General features: G+C 37.2%; 1 protein-coding gene across 2 annotated transcripts in view; it reads left to right on the top strand.

Moving 5' to 3' along the window:
• Positions 1-19,162, top strand: part of SYT1 (synaptotagmin 1) — a 198,552-nt gene extending 179,390 nt beyond the window's left edge. For both annotated transcript variants that reach the window (XM_069490422.1, XM_069490423.1), the window contains exons 7-8: positions 14,493-14,626; positions 18,956-19,162. In XM_069490422.1, the coding sequence (XP_069346523.1) occupies positions 14,493-14,626; positions 18,956-19,162 (341 nt within the window). The remainder of the gene's footprint in view (positions 1-14,492; positions 14,627-18,955) is intronic.
• The last annotated feature ends 1,306 nt before the right edge of the window (positions 19,163-20,468 follow it).

Genomic DNA, 20,468 nt, shown 5'->3' on the forward strand with positions numbered 1-20,468 from the left:
TGTTTGTCAAGATATGAGAATTGAAAATACATATTTTAACAGTTTGTGTTTTTCATTTATAACTTTTAACTATTTAGGTATATGGTATATGGATTTGCATTCATAATCTTAATCTGGGTGAATATAACAGGCAGATCTGACTCTATGGTTTATAAAATTCTATATATCAAACAAAATTCCATTTCATTTAAACCATCTTAAGATGTATGGATTTCCTATTTATGAAAATCACATTAGGAGCTGGGCACAGTGGCTTGTGCCTGTAATCCCAGCATTTTGGGAGGCCAAGGCAGGAACAATGCTGAGCCCAGGAGTTAGAGGTTACAGTGAGCTATGATTGTGCCACTGCACTCAAGCCTAGGTGACAGAGCAAGACCCTGTCTCTAACAAAAAAAGAAAGAAAGAAAGAAAATCACATTAGGGTGATAATAAATTTCCATTATGCACAGGAAGACTGGAAAAGGCCAATGGAAAAAACAAGTTCAAAGGAAGACAATCCATCCGGTGACCTCTTTCCCTCTCTAAATAAGCATAACACTGTTCAAATATCATTGTATTTATGTTGTATGAAATTGTACATCTATATTTAGAGGTGGAAGGTGAAGACATGATGTTTAGAATTAGTAAAAGGTTAGTTCTCTTTGTAAAACTTGTTTGGACTCCCTAAATGTAGAGCCTCAAAGTCAAATTAAGCATTTCCAACTGAGTGAAAGGTGTCTTCTGCTCTGAATTCTTCTCATAGGTATTGCTGTACAAATCATTTAGCAAGAAAACATACACTGTCTTAGGCTATCTTTCCTACTACAAAAATATGTATATATGCATTGATTTAAAGTCAACTTCAGGAACTTATGTCTTGTCTCCCCAACCGAACTATAATTCTTTGAGGAACAAATTGGATTCTGTAGGTTTCTGTATGTCCTCACTCTCTTGCAGCCCCTAGGAGTTGCTCAACAGATATTTATACTTCACTGATTGATTCAGTCATTTAGCAAATATTTGCTCGATCCCTACCATGTGCCAGGCTCTGTGACCTGCAGACTTGATCGAGGTACTGGCTGAAAGATAAATACCTGGCACGTAACAGACACTCAGTGAATGAGTGAATGAATGAATCCTGTGCGACAGAGTTAAGGAAAAATATCAAGAAAAATGGAATAACCACCTAAGTTCTTAGACTAAAAGTCATCAAGGTGAAAGATGTCAGCCTGGCAGAATGCCTATAATTCTAGAAAATGAAAACTCTGGGAAAAATGAGACCAGTGCTGGCATTTGTTCCTCTGTGGCCATTTAGTATGTGGTTCTGGAGTCTTGCAAAGAATAAAACCTTTTCATAGAAACCAAATTTTCTATGTAGGGAATGTAACACCCCTATTCTCACTTCTCAGGGATGACGCATCTTATATAATGTCAATTCCAAAGAAATCAGTGCATATGATAACATTATTATAGTTTTTACTGAGACTCCAAATACTGATTGACTTTAATCACAAATTTGCCTCACAAAAAAAGCAGTAAAATCACCACAGAATTATATTACTTGATGTCATTTTCCTATATGCAGTATAATATTGAAGCAATAGTTTATTTTTATTTTCTCTTTCTAGTATTGTGAGAAAACTAGATTACTAAGGTAGAAGTTGATCTCTCCTGCAAAGCTATTTATCTTCTTGATGTGTAGAATGTCACCTGATTTTAAACAGTTTTGCAGCTTTGTGAAAGAGAACCATATTTGGCCATCAATAAACTAAAATGAAATCTCTCTCTGGAAGGATAAGGGAAATCAGCATTCAAATAAAAAAACTTAATAACAAGTGAACCAAAGTGTTCAAAGTTTGGTTTTTAAACAAAAAATGGAACATGCATTATTAACACTGTAAAATCTCAAACCATAGGCAGAAAGTATGCATTATTGATAATATCATAGATGTTAAAAAGCATTATCTCTTTTTCTAATTGGGGAACAAAAGGTGCATTGTTCATCCTCTTCTAGGACTACAGGCTAAACAAGGTCACTTAAGGACAGGATGTGGGGCAGCAGGGGAAAAGAAACTCTGCTGAAAAATAAATTTATTTTCTTTTTTAAGCAGAGAAAGAAGCACTAAGAGATTTCCAGCTAAGGAAACTTAGAGGCCATTACCTCCCCCCCAAGAAGAGATATATCCAGACTGTGGGCAAGTTCTAGAAATAGCTCAAAATGAGGAAATGGAGAGAGATTCCTCCACTCTTTCTAGGAGCATTCCCAAATCTCTCCCTCAATTATCCTAAGATTATCTTAGTCCATAGACTTGCTAATGCTTAAATGGCAGAATATTTAGAAGACATGTAGATATTTTAAAGCAAGTACATGCAAGAAATAAGGAGTTAATGAGTGTAAAATTGATTATGGCTAAACCAACCCCAAAACTGGATGTGCCTGAGGTAACCCCGCTAGAGAACACAAACCCCATTTAGTCATATGATATGTTAAGAGCACCTCTATTCTCACATTGTTTTCATTTCAAACTTTTGAATTGCCTGGAAACTGTCTCTATGTAGATAAAAAGTAGCATCAATCTGTCATATTACATGTACCTAAAAATTCTAGCAATGTTACCAAGTAACAATGTTACTGATATTATTTCAAGTAGAAATGTTTAATATTTTTTTAAAAAAGAAAAATCTTACTAGTGACCATTTATCTGACATAAATAAGAAGCTAAGCCTAAGTCCCCAGGAAAAAAATCAAAATTGCCATTTGCAATTTTGTTTGCATTACTGAGTCACTTGACTTTTGTTTTTGTTTTTGTTACCCAGCCCATACAAACAGTTTATTCTTGGTCATTCCACCAAACTCTTTGTAGTCATCCAGAAGGAATCAAACATCATTACTACTCCTCTTCCTCTCACGTATTTGCCCTTCCTGAGAGATTTTCCAAAGCACAGGAGAAACAGACTTGAATTATAGGTGAAGAATTTCACCTTAAAACCTGAAAATATTCAGATTATGCAAATGTAATGTACTCCTTCCTCTACTAAGTGTGAAGCTTAAACCTTCACAGTATTTTATATGCAAATAAACATGCGCTGCCTTTGAAGTCTTCTTTGCTGCATCCTCCTTCTCCAGTTTTTGTATATGCATTCCTGTATTTTTAGTCAAGAAGCTGACAGCCATTTATAGTCCATTTGGCAATGTTAGAAAGGATTCTTGGAATTCAGTGGTTTCCCCCACCACTAAGAAAAATGCTTTCTGTTTAATTCATAATAATAGCATTTTGCATTTATGGTTTTTATCTCTCCAAAGCACTCTGCCACCATTAATGAACTAAATCAGCCTTTGCTATTTTATGATCTGTCTTATTAAAATGGAGTTGATTTTCTCTGCGGCAGTCACTTATGTAATGTTGTTTTCTTCCGACAAACACTGCACTTAACTAATGTAAATTCATTTTTAAATTGTGTGCTTATATAGAAAACTTTCCCAGAATATATTTTTAATGCTACATACTTACTATAGTATTACAGGGAGGATTTTAATCCATGCAGATGTTTTAAATTATAAAGACACATAAACTCTTTAATGTTGTCTTTTCTAAGTACTTTTAAATTATTTATAAAGACCCCCCTCAAGTAAATGTGTTGAAACTGTCAATGATAGAAATGGCAATTGTTTGCTCTGTGAAACCTATTACTATTTAGTTGTTTACTCTTAAATGATTGGCTCACTGATGAAATAAGGCTTACTCAATAAGTACACAAGAAGAAAAACTGCAGTTGGCAAAGAAACTCTGACGTCCTAAATTTACCATGTTTAAACTTTACTGTCTTGGCTACTGCTGGACCACTTTAAGTGCTTGATGGCTCATTCCTAGGAATTTGATCTCATGTGGGAAGAAAATGTCTCTCTGCAAATAAGTCTACGCACACTTCCAAGTTTAGGCAGAGATGGTATTCTAGAGATGCTAGGTTGAGAAACTCCATAAACATTGGTTGGTTGCCTCCCAACTTCCATCCCCCCTTCTTTTGGTTAGAGCCTTCTGATTCCTGTTTGAGAAACTACCCTATTCCTCTACTATCAGCCTTGTGCTTAGAATAGAGTTGAACCTTTCCCCACTCCAAAAGTAGTTCTACCTGGCCCTCCTAATTGATTTGAGGATAGACACCTAACTCAGGTCTAAGCCAACCCAGCTCATCACATTCTCTGCACCACAGGGATTAATATAGAGTCACTATTTCATTATGTTAGTCTAATGAGAATAACTTGGGACTGGGAGAATAAACTGGAAATCCTTGATGTAGACTCTCTTTTTCTCTTGGGTGGTCTAACGTGATGGTGTGAGACTTGTAGCTGGTATGGTCATTTGCATCTTCAAGAGGAAAGCCTAGAACAGCTGGAAAGGCTAAACCTGGAACCTTGCTGATATTGTTGAATTTGTATTAGGCAGGGAACAGACTGAACTGCTGTAGCAAAGAGATCCCAAAATACAGGGGCACAAAAAGATAAAATTTCTTTTAAAAAATCTTTACCTCCCTCATGTCTCCCCTTATCTACCTCATAGGTGGGTGGACGGCCAAGACTGGTCGGCAGTTGGGGCTGTGAGGTCTTCTAGGGACCCAGGATCTTCCTATCTTGTTCTGCTGCCCCTCTAGAGGGCTGTCTTCATGCAAAGTAGGTCCTGCTCCACTGCCCTCCTATCACAGCCATGTTTCAGTTACAAGAAAAAAGGAAGGAAGCGTGGAGGTCAGGAAGCTTATTTTGAGGCAGGGTTTGCCAATCTAAACTCTGTTGACATTTTGGGCCTGATAATTCTTTTCTGTTGGGGGCTGTCCTGTGCATTGCAGGATGTTTAGCAGAATCACTGGCCTCCATCCTCTAGATGTCCATAACATCCTCCTCTCCAAATTATGAGAACCAAAAATGTCTCCAAACATTGCCAGATGTTTGGGAGGCAAAATAGCCCCCGCTGAGAAGCCCTGCTTTAAGGATATGCGGTAGAGGTCACACATATCACTTCTATTACTATCTGAGAGCCAGAAAGTAGTCATTTGGCCATAGCAAGTTATAATACAGTCTGGGAGAAATATTTCTAGGTAAAACTTCAGGGGTTTTATTGCTTAAAACCTGAGGGGAAAATGGATTTTAGGAGACAATTCAAAATCTCTGCCACACAGCCCTACTTTTGGACTTTTCCATCATCTAAGCCAGTAAGTTACCTTTACAATTTAAACCATTTGAAGCAGGTTTTCAATCACTTGAAGTTCAGAGCCCTAACAGATACAAGTATTACTTTATTCATCCCACACTGTAGACTGAAATTTAGTGAACATTACCCAAAGAAAAAAGGATGAAAGGCATAATATCTGAAGTTATTCAAAAGCTGGGTACTGGCTCAGAAGGGATTGAACAAAGCAGCTGAAATGAGGCTATTTCTTATCGAGAGAGGACTTTGGTTGAAATAGAAAGGCCATGTTCACAAGGACCCATGGTCACTGTGGTCATTGAGAAAGAAGATGGTATAATTATGCAAAATTATCAAAATGCAAACTGCAGGCATCTTGCGTTATTTGGCTTTGACTGCTGCTTTCTAGTTCTCCTTGTGAATACAAAAAGCCTCTGGTGGCTCCTTTTTACATCACACAGAAGGATCATTGCTTATGGCCAGCTGTTTGCCAATTATATTTCTGTGAAGTTAGCATAATTTGGGATTAGAACTGCCCGAGGGAAGAAGGGGGTGACAATGTTCTTGGGTGTTAAAGTAGGGTGTGGACTGGGACTGGAGGAAGTTCCCATTTTAGCCGAGCATGGCCTTCCTCCAAAGTCCATTTTGAAGCCAATAGTTCTTAATTCAAAACACATTTTCCCATAAGAATCTTGTTTTTATGGTATTAGATTACCACAGAAGTCCTTCAATACCAGAAAAGAAAGAGATATTTACTTTACAGTAGTACAAAAGAAAATGTCGCAGGGCAAAGGAAGATTTGTCTGAAGGTTTGGACTGAGGAACTCATCAGTAAAATCTTCAGGGAAGAGATGACTTTTAAACCAAGCTTAAGGTGAGGAAAGAAAGAAAGGGCATTTCAGCCTGAAGGACAGCCAGACACGGCGTTTTAAATTCTCTCTATGGAACAGTGAGTATCCACCATGAGTAGAGCATAGGGTTTATGGAGACAAATAGGCTGGGATGGGGCCATGAATGCCATGGGAGAGTTCAGATTTTTTTTTAACAAGCCACTAAAGATTTTTAATGAGGAGGATGGTAGGATCAAATATAGCTTAAACAATTCTAGGAAAAATGCTTCAAAATTAAAGACACAATTGAAAGAGAGATTGGATTTCTGATCTTGAGATGTGGTGACAGGTTAGAAAGAGAGAATTAACCAGAGAGACGACATGAGGGCACATTGGCAGAGCGGTAGCTCACTGTTCGTGAGAAGTAGGGAAGAAAGAATCAAAGATGGCTCCAAATTTTCTAACTTTCTGGTCCAGGGGGCTAGAATCATGGCACAGGAACAGGCTTAAATGGAAGGGAATGAGCTCAGTAGGTTTCTGTCTGGAGGATAAGAGTTGGGTGGTTGTGGCTGTAAAGTATAGCACATGGGCTGCACTTACGTTTCTGCAAAGCTTGCCCACTGGGTCCCTGTAATAGGAGGAAAACCACTTACTGAATTTTGTACTTAACTCCAAAGTCTTCCTCCAGGTTTCCTTTATGATCTTTTTTGGGGATGTAGTTCTACATGTTGAAACTATACCAGTGATGTGTGTTGGTGAAGACACTGCATTCTAGTGCCAGATTCTGTGGTCAGAAACTTTGTTTAACAGCAGTAGCAATAATATTGGAAGCATAAGGTTGCATTGCAGAATGTCTAAGAAAAGGAAAGCAGAGAAAAATCCTAAACATGTGTTACAGTGATGTCAAATATGATAAACTCATGAAATGTGTCCTTGTGAGTCTCGGGGCAGACGAAGGAAAAGGAGAAATAAAGGAGGATCAGCTCAAGCTCAGAGAGGGAAAAAAAAAGAGAGAACAAGGGAGAGTTTAGCAAGAACAATACCATGACAATGCCAGCTAAGGTGGGATAAAGAATTGTCTGTTCCTGCTGACAAGAGGTGCAAGAAAAACAATAAAAAAGAAGAACCAAAAAAAAGGGGGGGGGGAAGAATTATCTAGAAGAAAGAGAACTCCTGGGGTGTCTTTTGATCCCCACATCTACCCTCCTTATTTCTTTTCCCTCCAGACAGTTGAGGTCATCAAACCAACCAAGGTTTTTCACAGCGTGGTAGGTGACAGAGAAGGATGGTAATTGGAATAACATGGAAATAGGGGCATATATTTGCCATCACTCTTTTAACTCACTGACCAAAATAAGAGGGCAGATTCAGTGTACCCAGGACATACCAGCTGGAGGTGAGTGGGATGGAGTGCAATGCCTGGAGGACTACGTGGAGGTGATGGTTCACTCCACGCAGAGCCAGACACTGGAGGACCAGGGCTAGATCAACCTGCTGGGAATTGGTTGTTGGAAGGAGCCCTTTGGAAAGGAAACTCCTACCAACTAACATGAGAGAGATATATAAGAGCTTTTCTACTCAAAATTAATGCCTAGATATGGACGAAATGAACAAAAAAGAATGGCACCAGACCACAGGCTGTCCATCCCATGAATTATATATATCCAGAAGGGGCTGTGCAGTTGGCAGAGCTGTGGAATTACCTTTTCATCTTCAGAGTTGCTCATAGACAGTAGCTGACCAAATAATCATAAAACCAGTCAAAGTCTATATCTTATGCCCTGAAAACAGCTAGGAAGCCCAAAGCATTCATCAAGTCACCATCCTAAGATCCTCTGCTTCCCTCTCACGTGGTGTAGTCAGTGTTCCAAATCTCCACTGTCTTGGTGCTGAGGTACAATTTGATTTGATTTGGTAAGTCATATCCCCACAGTTTTAACACAATGATTTCCTATCCCTCATTCTGAATAGGAAAGGGGAAGTGCGATGGGGATAAGTTCTATGACTAAGACCAAAAGACGAAACCAGACTAAAATTTTCTCACAGTAGAGAGGAGTTAAGAGAATAAGGGAGAAGGAATAGGTATTACTCTCTCCAGAAACTAATAGGTATTACCACATCTCTAACAATAACAACAAATCACAAGCCCAAGGAATTCCTTTTCTCTGATTCTTCATTTTTAGCAGCATAATAGAAGTGGATACTTCAAACATAATATGCCCAAGTGTATCAACAGTAGCTGGCCTCCGAATCTGGACAGTTTGACCCACACTATCCTAGAGCCTCAGTAATAAGATGCCACTTAGATCTCTGAGTTTAACTTTTCAGCTAGGTGTAACTTGATCTGTTGACTTCAGGAATAGGAGAAAATTATACAGGACGTTGAATTAGTTTCCCATCTCACACCTGGAGACCAACTCATACAGGCAGTAATGAAGAAATTCTCTCCTTGTCTTTTATCCCATATATGGTTAAATTCTTCATTAATGAGCCAGTTGCTTAGAGTGGGTATGCTTCAATCCAGAAATAAATCGGGAATGGGACAGTTTGGCCTACTGCTGCAGCAAAGGCAAAGACTTTTTCCCACTTGCTAATTGTGGGTACCAATTCAGCAACGTGAGTTGAAGGGGAGTCTGATTCACAGATGCTAACTTAGATGTGAGCCCTCTCATAAACCTATAATCCTAATTAATAATATGTGCCAGGCACACTTTGAAACACTTTCCATGTGGTAACTCAATTTAACCTTTACAACTTTATGAGATAGGCCTTACCATGTTTGCCACTTTACAGTTGAAGGAACCATGGCACGAAGAGGTTAAATAACTTGTCCAAGACCACACAGATACTAAGTAGCAGAGCCAAGTTTCAAGTTAGTCTGGCTTGAGAGTTTGTACTTGTAAACACTATACTAAATCGTCTCTCATTAAATCGTCTCTCAACGTATCACAGAGTAGCAGGTTCGGAGTCAGAAGAGACTAGTTTGAGTACTTAGGGAAAAAATGAGCCTTTCTGAGACCAAGTTCCTCACTGGGATTGTTGTAAGGTTTAAAGGAGATTATATTATTTTTAAATGTATATATAACATATATAAAGTACTCTATAAATATAAAGGAACATTATTATTTTAATCCTTGTAAAAATTGTTCTTAGCTAACATTTCAACCATTTCACTAATTTTACCATGGATCCCAAAACATCTATACATAAGTATTATCTTCTGATGGTATATTCTATGTTTTCCTTTTTTTTTTTTTTTTAAGTAAAATACAAAATGGCCAGGTACAGTGGCTCACGCCTGTAGTCCCAACACTTTGGGAGGCCAAGGCAGGAAGATCACCTGAGGCCAGAAGTTGGTGACCAGCCTGAGCAACATAGACACCGTCTCTATAAAAAATGTTAAAAAATTAGCCAGGCATGGTGGCTCACAGCTGTAGTCCCAGATACTCCAGAGGCTGAGGCAGGAGGATCACTTCAGACTGGGGGTTTAAGGTTGCAGTGAGCTATGATGATGCCACTGCAACTCTAGCCCTGGCAACAGAGCAAGACCCTGTCTCAACAAAAAAAGTTTTGAAGCCTTTTGCTTTGAAGAACAGGTATCATTTTTAGAAAAATTAAAATAATATCGATTTTTTCCAAAAGAACATTTCTAGACCTGTTGAAACTTGACTGTAATCCTCAAACCTTGCTAGGCAATTAATAGAATCCTTTCTTCAAATTTGGTTGCTGTATTAGTTTTCTATTGTTGCTTTGACAAATTACCACAAACTTAGTGGCTTATAACAACATGTATTTATCATCTTATAGTTCTACAGGTTAGAAGTCTGATACATTCAGTTAGACAAGAGGATTAAGTTCAAGAGATCCATTGCATAATGTGGCAACTATAGTTAATAACAATGTATTGTATTCTCGAATATTGCTAAGAATGTAGATTTTAAGTGTTATCACAAAAAAATCATAAGTATGTGAAATAATGTATATGTTATTTAGTTCAATTTAGCCATTCCACAATATATACATATTTTAAAACATATTAGACATGATAAATACATATAATTTTTATTTGTCAATTTAAAAAACAAATGAATTTTTTTAAATGATCTATAAAAATGGAGTCTGACTCAGGTCTTATTGGGCTAAAATCATTTGTCAGCAGGGCTCTAGGTGAGAATCCATTTCTTTGTCTTTTCCAGCTTCTACAGGCCACCCACATTCCTCGGCTTGTGGCCCCTCCCTCCATCTTCAAAGCCAGCAGTGTAGCATGGCTGACCCTTCCTCTATTATCACATCTCTATCTCACCATAGCCAGGAAAGGTGCTCTGTTTTTAAGGACTCATGTGATTAGATTAGGCCTTCCTGGGTAATCTAGGATGACCTTCTCATCTCAATATCCTTAGCCTTAGTCACATTTGCAAAGTTCCTTTTGTCTATAAGGTAACATACTCACAGGTCCAAGGATTAGGATGTGGACATCTTTGGGAGAGCTATTCTGCCTACCATAATTATGACTGCTAGGAGCAAGAAACCCAATTTGCTATATCAAAAAGGCTTGTCAGTATATAAAAGTTTGAAGATGACTCTATTACAGTGTCCTGAAAATCCTCAAAGTCATAATAGCTATTATTACAGAAGGGAGATCAAGTCCAGGTAGGCTGATTTCAGATGAAAAGAAAGCCCGACAGTGGTGGGTGAAGGATAGTAGTGCCACATCGATAGCAAAACCAAATGAAAGACCTGAAAATTATCCAAAATGAGGCAACAAACCTGCATTCATTGTATTTGTGGGATATTATTGGGAGTGAAGAACCTTATTTCTGATTCCAGTTCATTATTTTCTAGAAGTGAAATGTTTGACATACATTATTAAAAACTAAACAGACATGAGAGAAGAGACCTCCTTTCTACCGAAGTTGTTTTTTTTTTTTTTTAAGGGACTCTATTATTTTTTTAAGATAAATTAAACAAATAAAAGAAGTGATGTATCCCAAGTCTTGCACCTATGTCAATGGCAACAGGAATTATCTAAATGGTGCTGAAGAAGGATTGTCATTATTTAGATGATGAAGATTTCCATGAGTGCTTGTTTTGGGGAACAGAATGAATCAGTGCAGCCACAGAGTTATAGAGTGCCTGGGGATCATGGTCCAATTTTGTAGCTTTCATATTTCCCCATGCTATCCACATGTTTCCAAAAACCTAATGGATGTTTAGATACCTTGCTTGATATCTAGCAGCTGTTTTCAAGAAAAGCAAGAGCAACATTAGTGAGTCTCATTACAGCTTAATTTATTATTTCCTTAAAATTGTGTCTAATTATGCAATCACCAGGACTTCTAAGCCACCAAGAAACTCTGAACTGACAAGGATTTGCTTGCAGAACAGCCTCCAAAACAGAACAAATTTAATTACATGGAAGGCTGTTTTGAAGGAGAGCTGACCTTTACTTTTTTTAAAAAAAGTCCTTAAAGCACAGGTGTGACTCATAGTTAGGTGGGTGTATTTCCAATTAGAGAACTCGGCCAGTAGTTAGGAAGATAGGAGCAAGGTCTAGGCCCAGAAAAAGTTACTAATGAGCTAAGGAAAAGATTAGGGACATCTCCAAAGGTACCAGAGTTCAGGACAAGACTTCAATGCCATGAAAGAACTAGAGGGCACTTCAAAAATCAAGTCAATCAAGGACTAGATGAGAATGGAGAAGCAATCTAAGACTTCAGGTTGCTGGGCCAAGAAGATGCTCAAATGTGTCCATCCCAGGTACATAACATATCAAGCTTGGACAGTCAAGGCTTATCTAGGCACAAAAGCTGATAAACAATAAGAACCCTAAGTTACTGCCCCCCTAGGTTATGATTAATATGGGACTTTTGCTTGCAAAGTAAGTTGCTTTGGTACCTATATCAGGGTGAATCTGCAAAAGCAAAGACTGAGACTGCCCGTTTATAGCAGCTCCAAACCTGTTCCTCTTTAAACCCTCTGTTCTCTCTTTTATTTATCATGAAATTCTAGAATAAGTCTGAATCATTGTCAGAATTAGCAGCTTCTGCTTATAAAAGGAACAGATCAGTAGGTCCTTCATTACCTCTTTGATCTCAGCACCTATCTCTCTCCCTCTTGTCTTCTATTGTTCCTCAAACATGCAGGAGGAGGTGCACTTAGGGCCTTTGCAGGTACTGCCCTTTCTGGCTAGTACAAGCTTCCACCGTATCTTCAAATGACTAGTTTCTTCTTGTCACTTGGTTCTCAGCTCACTCCTTGCCTGTTTCATGAGGACTTTCTAGATCACCCTTTCTAAATTACCCCATTCTCCTCAAGGCATTAATCACATCATATCAGAGCTCTTAGCAAAATCTGAAATTATCTTGTTGGGCTTTTAATTTGCTTACTCAAGTGGTAGATGTGCAAGGATTTTGCTTATAGTTTATTGTGTTGAATGAATCAATAAATAGTCACAGGGCTTCTCTTGAGATAACCTATGCCTTAGGTTGATGAAGTTGCAACACATGCACACAGGAGGCATATACGATATATAAAAGTATAGTTGGTGCCAAGCAGCAGCCAGAGGCTTGACTATCTTTGTAAAAGTGCAAGAGGTTAGATGGGGGAGCTAGGGAACTTTATAAGCAGACAAAGTCTCTGAACCAAAAATCAACATGGGCCGTAAACAGTAAGATGGATTCCCTGTGAAAGATTTTTTTCCTCCATTTGCAGTTATTTATGGTGGATTATTTTTAACTGATCAACTATTTAGTTGATGGAGCTGGTTTCTCATCTCTAGGCCTGGTTTTTAAATATATTTTTCATTTTGATGAAAATCTTCATTATGATACCCTTGATGGCATACAGCATTTAAAAAAAAAATTCGAAATGACACGTATCCAAGTAACATGGGCTTTGGGGTGGTGGAAGCACCGAGAGTCAGGAGACTCACTGTGAAGCCCGAAATAAGCTCCACTTATTCATTCAACAGAAACTGAATATGTGCCAGGCACTGTTTTAGCAAGTTCAAACGGTGAATATGATAGACAAGGTGTCTGTCTCTTAGGAGTTATGTTCTACTGGGAATAGGGAGAGGAAGACAAAAACAACCTCTTTTCGTCTGCAGTTTTCTCTTCTAAAAATATGTGGGCATTAGACTAGATTATCTGTAAAGTTTCTCCCAGCTCTACATGTTTCGAAAGAAAAGAGAGAAAATTTGGCAGGCTTAGCGGTGGTTATTTTGGGGCAGTAAAATCATGAATTTAAATTTTTTTCTTTTTTTGTTTCTCATGGCTGATTTTTTTTTTTCTATAATGAACATGCAGTACCTATGAAATGGAAACATGTTTAAGAAAACAGTAGAGATTTTTCTTTCTATCCTGGGCATTGGTTTCTAGTGACCTAAAGGTATGTCATTTATCCATTAGTAATGGGAGCTACGAGTGGGAATTGTCTCACCCTTCCAATGACTTATTACTTTAACTTTGCCTAATGAGGCTTTAGGGTACCTGCCCAGGGAATCTTTCTGCCCTTTTCTCATTATTCTGTGTGTATTGGCCTCTTCTCTTTTCCTTGAACACTTGAAATTCTTTTCTACCTAGGAATGTTCAGGCGTCTCTCTCTCTCTCTCATACACACACACACACACACACACACACACACAGACACAGTTGGCCTCTTCTCCCTCTTCAACGTTGACATCTCAGCTTCAATGTTACTTCCACAGAGGCCTTTCCTCAGCAATCTAACAATTCCATTCCTGCCTTACCATTCACCATACCATCCCTGGTATTCTCTGTCATATCTCTATTCTGCTCTTTTCTTCCAGAGCACTCTTGTCAACTTGTAATGTCATGTGCATTTTGTTTCTTTACAAGTTTATTGTCTCTTTCCCCCACAAGTCTGAAATTCCATTGTCTATTTCCCCACAAGTCCGAAGACAGGCATGGTCTATTGTGCTCACGGTTACATCCCTGGCCTAACAGTGCCTACTGCCTCACAGGCACTCAAGTGACACTGGTCAAGGAAATGAATAAACAAGTGAATGAAACGATTCCTTTGTCATCTCTCTGGTAAGAGTTTCACTCCCATGAAGTGATGTGCTGCAGGCAAGCCCTTTGCCAGCTCACAACAGCAAATTGTTAAATTCTCAGGGATTTTGCAAGCCAGTTATTAAACTGTTAGTGGCTTGAAATCAGCCTTGGTCAGAGTATTTATTTATATCACAGACACTGACAAATGCAACAACATGTCAAGACTTTTTTTTTCCCAAAGAACTGGTTTATCAGCACACTATTTACTCTCATTTCCTAAATCCAACTATAAATATTGAAATATGCCAGGAAAAAAAAATGCCCCATAGGTTACTTCAAATCTTTCAATTAAAACTGCTTGAAATTTTTAAAAATACTAAATATGTTATATGATTATTTACCAGTTGGAAATAGTTGGTCCTTTTATAAGCTAAATTATGGTCTAAAATACATGTCTCTGATCTCCTAAAGTTTTTGTTCCTGTTTTTCAGATCCTTATGTGAAGATTCATCTGATGCAGAATGGCAAGAGGCTGAAGAAGAAAAAGACAACAATTAAAAAGAACACACTTAACCCCTACTACAATGAGTCATTCAGCTTTGAAGTACCTTTTGAGCAAATCCAGGTAATGTCAAACATAATTTTGTCTTCCCATTCAATTTCATTCCTCAGACCTCATAAATTATACACATGGACTTTGTAAATTATCAGTGCATATGCCTTCATTAGAACTACCATTCTTATCCACATGCATATTTGACGCTTGAGCTACATCAAGAGGGATGTGATATAATGTACAGCACAGGATATGCTGATTTGTCAGCCAAAACAGCTGGCATGCTGTTGAGCAGAAATAAAGCAGGAAAAAAAAATCAACAGAACAACTCTGCTAACTCAAAAAGTGTACCTACAAAGGTTAAAAGACCAAGATTAATGGGCTTTCATTATTTACTCACAGGCCATAGTAAGTAATTCTCCTTATCAGATCTTTAGAGTGAGAAATAGAGATAAGAGAAGTATTTTTGATTGATGGTAAATATGCAGCATGTTGAATCTTTATCAAAAGATGATTAACAATAGAAAAATCAGGCTAAGTTGTACTTTTAATTGTTTAAATTCAGCTTCCTGTGTCTGAATTGGAATGGATAGGTATTTTTATAAAGATGGAGCCTTAATTTGCTAGATAAGATTATGATAGGAAGTATTCTATTAAAAGACTTTGTGGTTAATATGTCCAAAATAAGATTCTACATTTAGCCACAATGATATAGTATGTAATATTATTATTTAGGAATTTTTAAAAAATATTTAAATTTTCTCACCCCTTCTCCATAGTTAGACTATCAGAATCCAAAGTTCACATCCAATATTTTATGGGCCATTTTTTGCTAACTTTTAATGGGTATCAGAAAGTCAAATTACATAAAGCCATACTATTTTTACATTTTATTAAATAATTGCTGTAGGTCTATATTTTCAGCGATATAAATTTTGCCCATAACTTGAAGGAGAAATGAAAAGTAGAAATCAAACCTACAATGTAGAACCTTAAAAAGGTTCAGAATAACAAAAGTCAGCAAATATTGATCATTTATTTTTCATCTATTCTTGAAGACAGTAGCTTATGAATGAATCACACCTTTATTCCATGAAGAAGACTAATATAATAGTTACAATTATTGTATATTTATTACATGCGTTGGTCCAAGTTAAGTACTTTGCACATGTAATTTCATTTACTCCTTAGAAGAACCTTATCAGAGAGATACTATTATTATTCCAGTTTTATATATAAAGAAAGGCTTAGCATTTCCTCATGTATAAAATATTTTGACATGGATAACAGAATCTATGTCGAAGCAAGCTTATGCATATAAAAGCACTTGGAACCATGCCTAGCACATAGGAACACAGAGTAAATGGCTCACATCATTATTATCATTATTCACAATGCTGATGTCCTCTCTTTTTCAATTAATATTTTATTAGAAAATATATCTACCAATAAGATTAAATCAACATATAAGTCAGTGCTGTCCAATAGAACTCGGTGACGATGGAAATGTTTTCTCATCCATGCTGTCCAACATAGTAGCCACAGGTGGCTAATGAACACCTCAGTCATTAATGTGACCAAGGAATGTTATTTAATTTCCATTTATTTAAATTTAACTCGAGACTGCTAGATATGGCTAGTAGCTATTGTATGGTATAGGGCAGTTTTAAATAGCCAGCAATAACCAATAACCCCACCATCCTCATGTCAGTTCATGGTATTTATATAACCTTTGTCACATACATTTTCAGATGGTAAAAATTATACATACCTATTTACTTTCAACAACTATATAGGTAAGTGACATTGCAGAAGACACTGGGTCCTTGTCCCCAGTAACTTGCTCAGTAGCCTAAACCCACTGCTCTGGACCCACTCACGGACCCCTAAGACATCAATTTTCTCCAACAATGTATTCTGTAATATTTGTTCAGTGAGCTCTTTTGAGTTCTAAGATCTTATTTCTATGGAAACTAATATCTCCTGGCATTTTATTTTTTAATTCCACAAGACAGTACAAAGAAGGGCACCAAAATTAAAAAGCCTATTGAAAACCTTCTCCTTTGAGCTATAATTCCATACCTTTAAAATAAATATCCTTTTTCAACTACAAATTGCAGAAAATGCAAATGTAATAAAAATGAGGCACATTAAAAGCAAAACATATATTGGGTTTCTGGGGCAGCATTTTAGAGGAGATAATATTTTGTCAGAACAGAGAAAACCAAGCCCTCTATAGAGCACATTAGACATGGAAATAATGAGAACTCCTTTGTATCCCTCTTTCTCTGCTCCTTGAGTCAATTTGTTCTTTTTTCTCCCAAGAGGTTGCTTTTCTAGTCTTTGCATTTCCCTAGAAAAAATAATTGAATGTTCTACCTACTAAAATAGGAGTTTAGGTTTCCCTTATCCTGAAGTTATAAGATTATCTGTCTGTCCTTCAATCTTTCTCTATCCCTATGAAATATATTATGAAAGAAGCAAAACATGCTGATTTCCAAAAGCACATGAAAATGTTACCCTTCCCTTCCAAAAATGTAGAAATAAACTATATATGCAGTGGAAAAATTAATCCAAGGCCTTCACAAGGATATTTTGTCTTGAGTGCTACTAATCAATGCATCCTAAATGGAATAATCAAAACTTACTCCAAATTCTGAAGACCCCTGTTCCTTTTGTACATAATGTCCCTCACCCCATTCCCTGAAATACAATTGCATCCTGATGAATTTGCTTGGGACAAGTTCTGAGAATCAAGGCAACCTTGTTCTTGCTTCCAAATACCATCCAGTGGATAGTTAATTCCCTTAACAATGGAATCACCCCAAGGCTACACAAGGAAAGACTGTCTCCTTTATTGCCAGTGTGTTGTATTTTACGTTCTCAATTCTACTTTCAGCAATGATCATTTTCTCTGTTCTGAAGCCATATGTCAATGACATCTCTCAGTACATTGGTACAATAATTTAGTCTTCAAAAATACAAAGTCCACTAAAGGTCTATAACTCAGCTGGATCTTCATCTGGTCCAAGCTTTCATTACATTTTCTGCTACTTTTAACTCTGGCCATCAAATGCTATATATTCTACTATATTTTAAACTCTTCTTTTATCTTTGCACTCAGTAGCTAGCTTGAAGCCATCACATATTCTGACTAAGCAAATTCATTACTTAGGAAGCACAACTGAAATGTGCTTTTAAAAAGTATCTTTCATACCATAATGGTACAGGTTTGATTTCATCAGTTCAGTCAGTTCAAAAAAGTAAGTTATTAAGTAAACCTTCAAAATCTGATGGAATCACTTAAGTAAATCCTGTGTGGCCTAAGAGGTTATTCCCATTTGATGTCTGTGCCAGATACATAGTAGTTAGTCAATAAATGTTTATTGAGAGAATGTATAGATGAGAAAGAAATATCTTTATTACTACTTTTTAGAGACTTTCACTATATTATCACATTTTATGCTCACAATCATAATGTGCTTAATTGAAATCCTATATTAATTTTTTTGTAAAATGCTGGCCCCCCTGAAATGGGATTATTATACATGGTTGCTCTGGGATTTCTAATCAAAAAAAGAATGGCCTGAGCACCAATGCCAGAACTTTCCCAGATGAGACAACTGAAACAAATAGATATAAAGCTTAAATAAACTTGACACAGGCAGCATACAGGGGTCCCCAACCTATGGTGAGTTGTATAATTATTTCATTATATATTACAATGTAATAATAATAGAAATAAAGTACACAATAAATGTAATGTACTTGAGTCATCTCTAAACCATCCCCCTACCTTGGTCTGTGGAAAAATTGTCTTCCATGAAAATGGTCCCTGGTGCCAAAAAGTTTGGGAACCACTGGTACAAAATAGGCTTTTGAAACCAAACAACTGATTCCTTAACAACCTCAGGCAGATTATGTAATTTCTCTGAGCTTCAGGCATCCTTATCTATAAAATAGCAATATGAATAAGATCTATTGTGAGGGCTACCTACCTGAGTTAGTTCTTGCGAAAGACTTAGTACAAAATATATGATAAAAATTAGCATTTGACTCTGACTCGGGGGGAGGGGCAAGGGCAATATACGTAACCTAAACATTTGTACCCACATAATATGCTGAAATAAAAAAAAATTGTAATTAAAAATAAAACCAGAAAGGGCATTTAAAAAAAATTAACATTTGAGCATTAAGGTGATGATGGCAGCAAGGATGATGTAGTAATGGAAAAATAAAGATTCGACTCAAGTTTTTATATTCAAGTCATTTTCTTCCTCCTCTTGGTGGTTGGAGATTGATTCTTCTTATTTCCAATTCCCTAGATCTCAAAAGCTTTGTGGTAGGGCTTTATCTTTAGAGCTAGATGATTCATATTTATTTTGTGTCCTCTTGCAGAAAGTGCAAGTGGTGGTAACTGTTTTGGACTATGACAAGATTGGCAAGAACGATGCCATCGGCAAAGTCTTTGTGGGCTACAACAGCACCGGCGCGGAGCTGCGACACTGGTCAGACATGCTGGCCAACCCCAGGCGACCTATTGCCCAGTGGCACACCCTGCAGGTAGAGGAGGAAGTTGATGCCATGCTGGCCGTCAAGAAGTAAAGGAAAGAAGCCTTTCTGCATTTGCCCACCTAGTGCTCTTTAGCCAGTATCTGTAAATACCTCAGTAATATGGGTCCTTTCATTTTTCCAGCCATGCGTTCCTAACACAATTCAGTGGTACTTCAAATCCTGTTTTAATTTGCACAAATTTAAATGTAGAAAGCCCCTAAGCCCTTCATCATACCACTGCCCTCCAAATCTACTCTTCTTTTAAGCAATATGATGTGTAGATAGAGCATGACTGAAATTATTTATTGTATCACACCGTTGTATATATCAGTATGCTAAAGATTTATTTCTAGTTTGTGTATTTGTATGTTGTGTTTCATAATCTGTGTATATCTAGATGTTTTTAATAAGATGTTCTATTTTAAACTATGTAAATTGACTGAGATATAGGAGAGCTGATAATATATTATATGGCAAATATAGTATCGTCTGCATTCCAGCAAAAATATCCACTTGTAAGGCACTAGCACAGTTAAACTGACATCTTAAAGGACAACTTAAACCTGAGCTTTCTATTGAATCATTTGAGTACCAAAATACGCTTACACCACATATTTGGTGGGTGAATCCAATTTTGTAGAATTCCTTCACAGGCAAAATAGCATGATCTGAGCAGCAGTATCCAGGCTGACCTCAAGGAAGCAAAGCCACAAACCAGAATAGCATCCGTCTGTACATATCTACAAAGCTAAAATCAGGGCTTCACTCTTACATTTGAGGAAGCAACTGAACAGGAGTCAGTGATTTCACATTACTGCATATAGAGTAACAACATGGTATCCTGCGTGTGTGTGTACGTGTGTGTGTGTGTGTGTTTGTGCATGGGTGGTTTGTATGTGAGTGTGTGTGTGTGTGTGTGCATGCATTTGTTTGGGGATGGGGTGGGGGAAAGAAGCTGAGGAGAGAAGTCAACATTTCTGAAATATTGCCTGACTATTTGAAAAGAAAATAGTAGCTCTCCATGATCACCTTTATACAAAATGTGCATCCTGTGAATTCTGTTCCAGATTTCACACCTATACTAAATCCAAAAGGTTTGCACATTAGACTTTGTAACAAAATATTTTATTATACAAAACCAAATTAGAAGGAATGCAGAATATTTTTAACATAGCAATCTGTGCTTATTACACAAAATTACTTTGTGGTAAACAGACAGTATTGTAATCCCATCAAAAGATGAAAAAAAAAAAAAACCAATTAGCCATAGTTCTGAATGCACTTCAATTAAGCCAAAACAGACAGCTAGTGATCTTTTTATATGCTCTTTTTACTTAAATAAGTTTTAATTTGTCCT

The sequence above is a fragment of the Eulemur rufifrons genome, chromosome 16 (assembly GCF_041146395.1).
Source record: "Eulemur rufifrons isolate Redbay chromosome 16, OSU_ERuf_1, whole genome shotgun sequence".
NCBI lineage: Eukaryota > Metazoa > Chordata > Mammalia > Primates > Lemuridae > Eulemur > Eulemur rufifrons.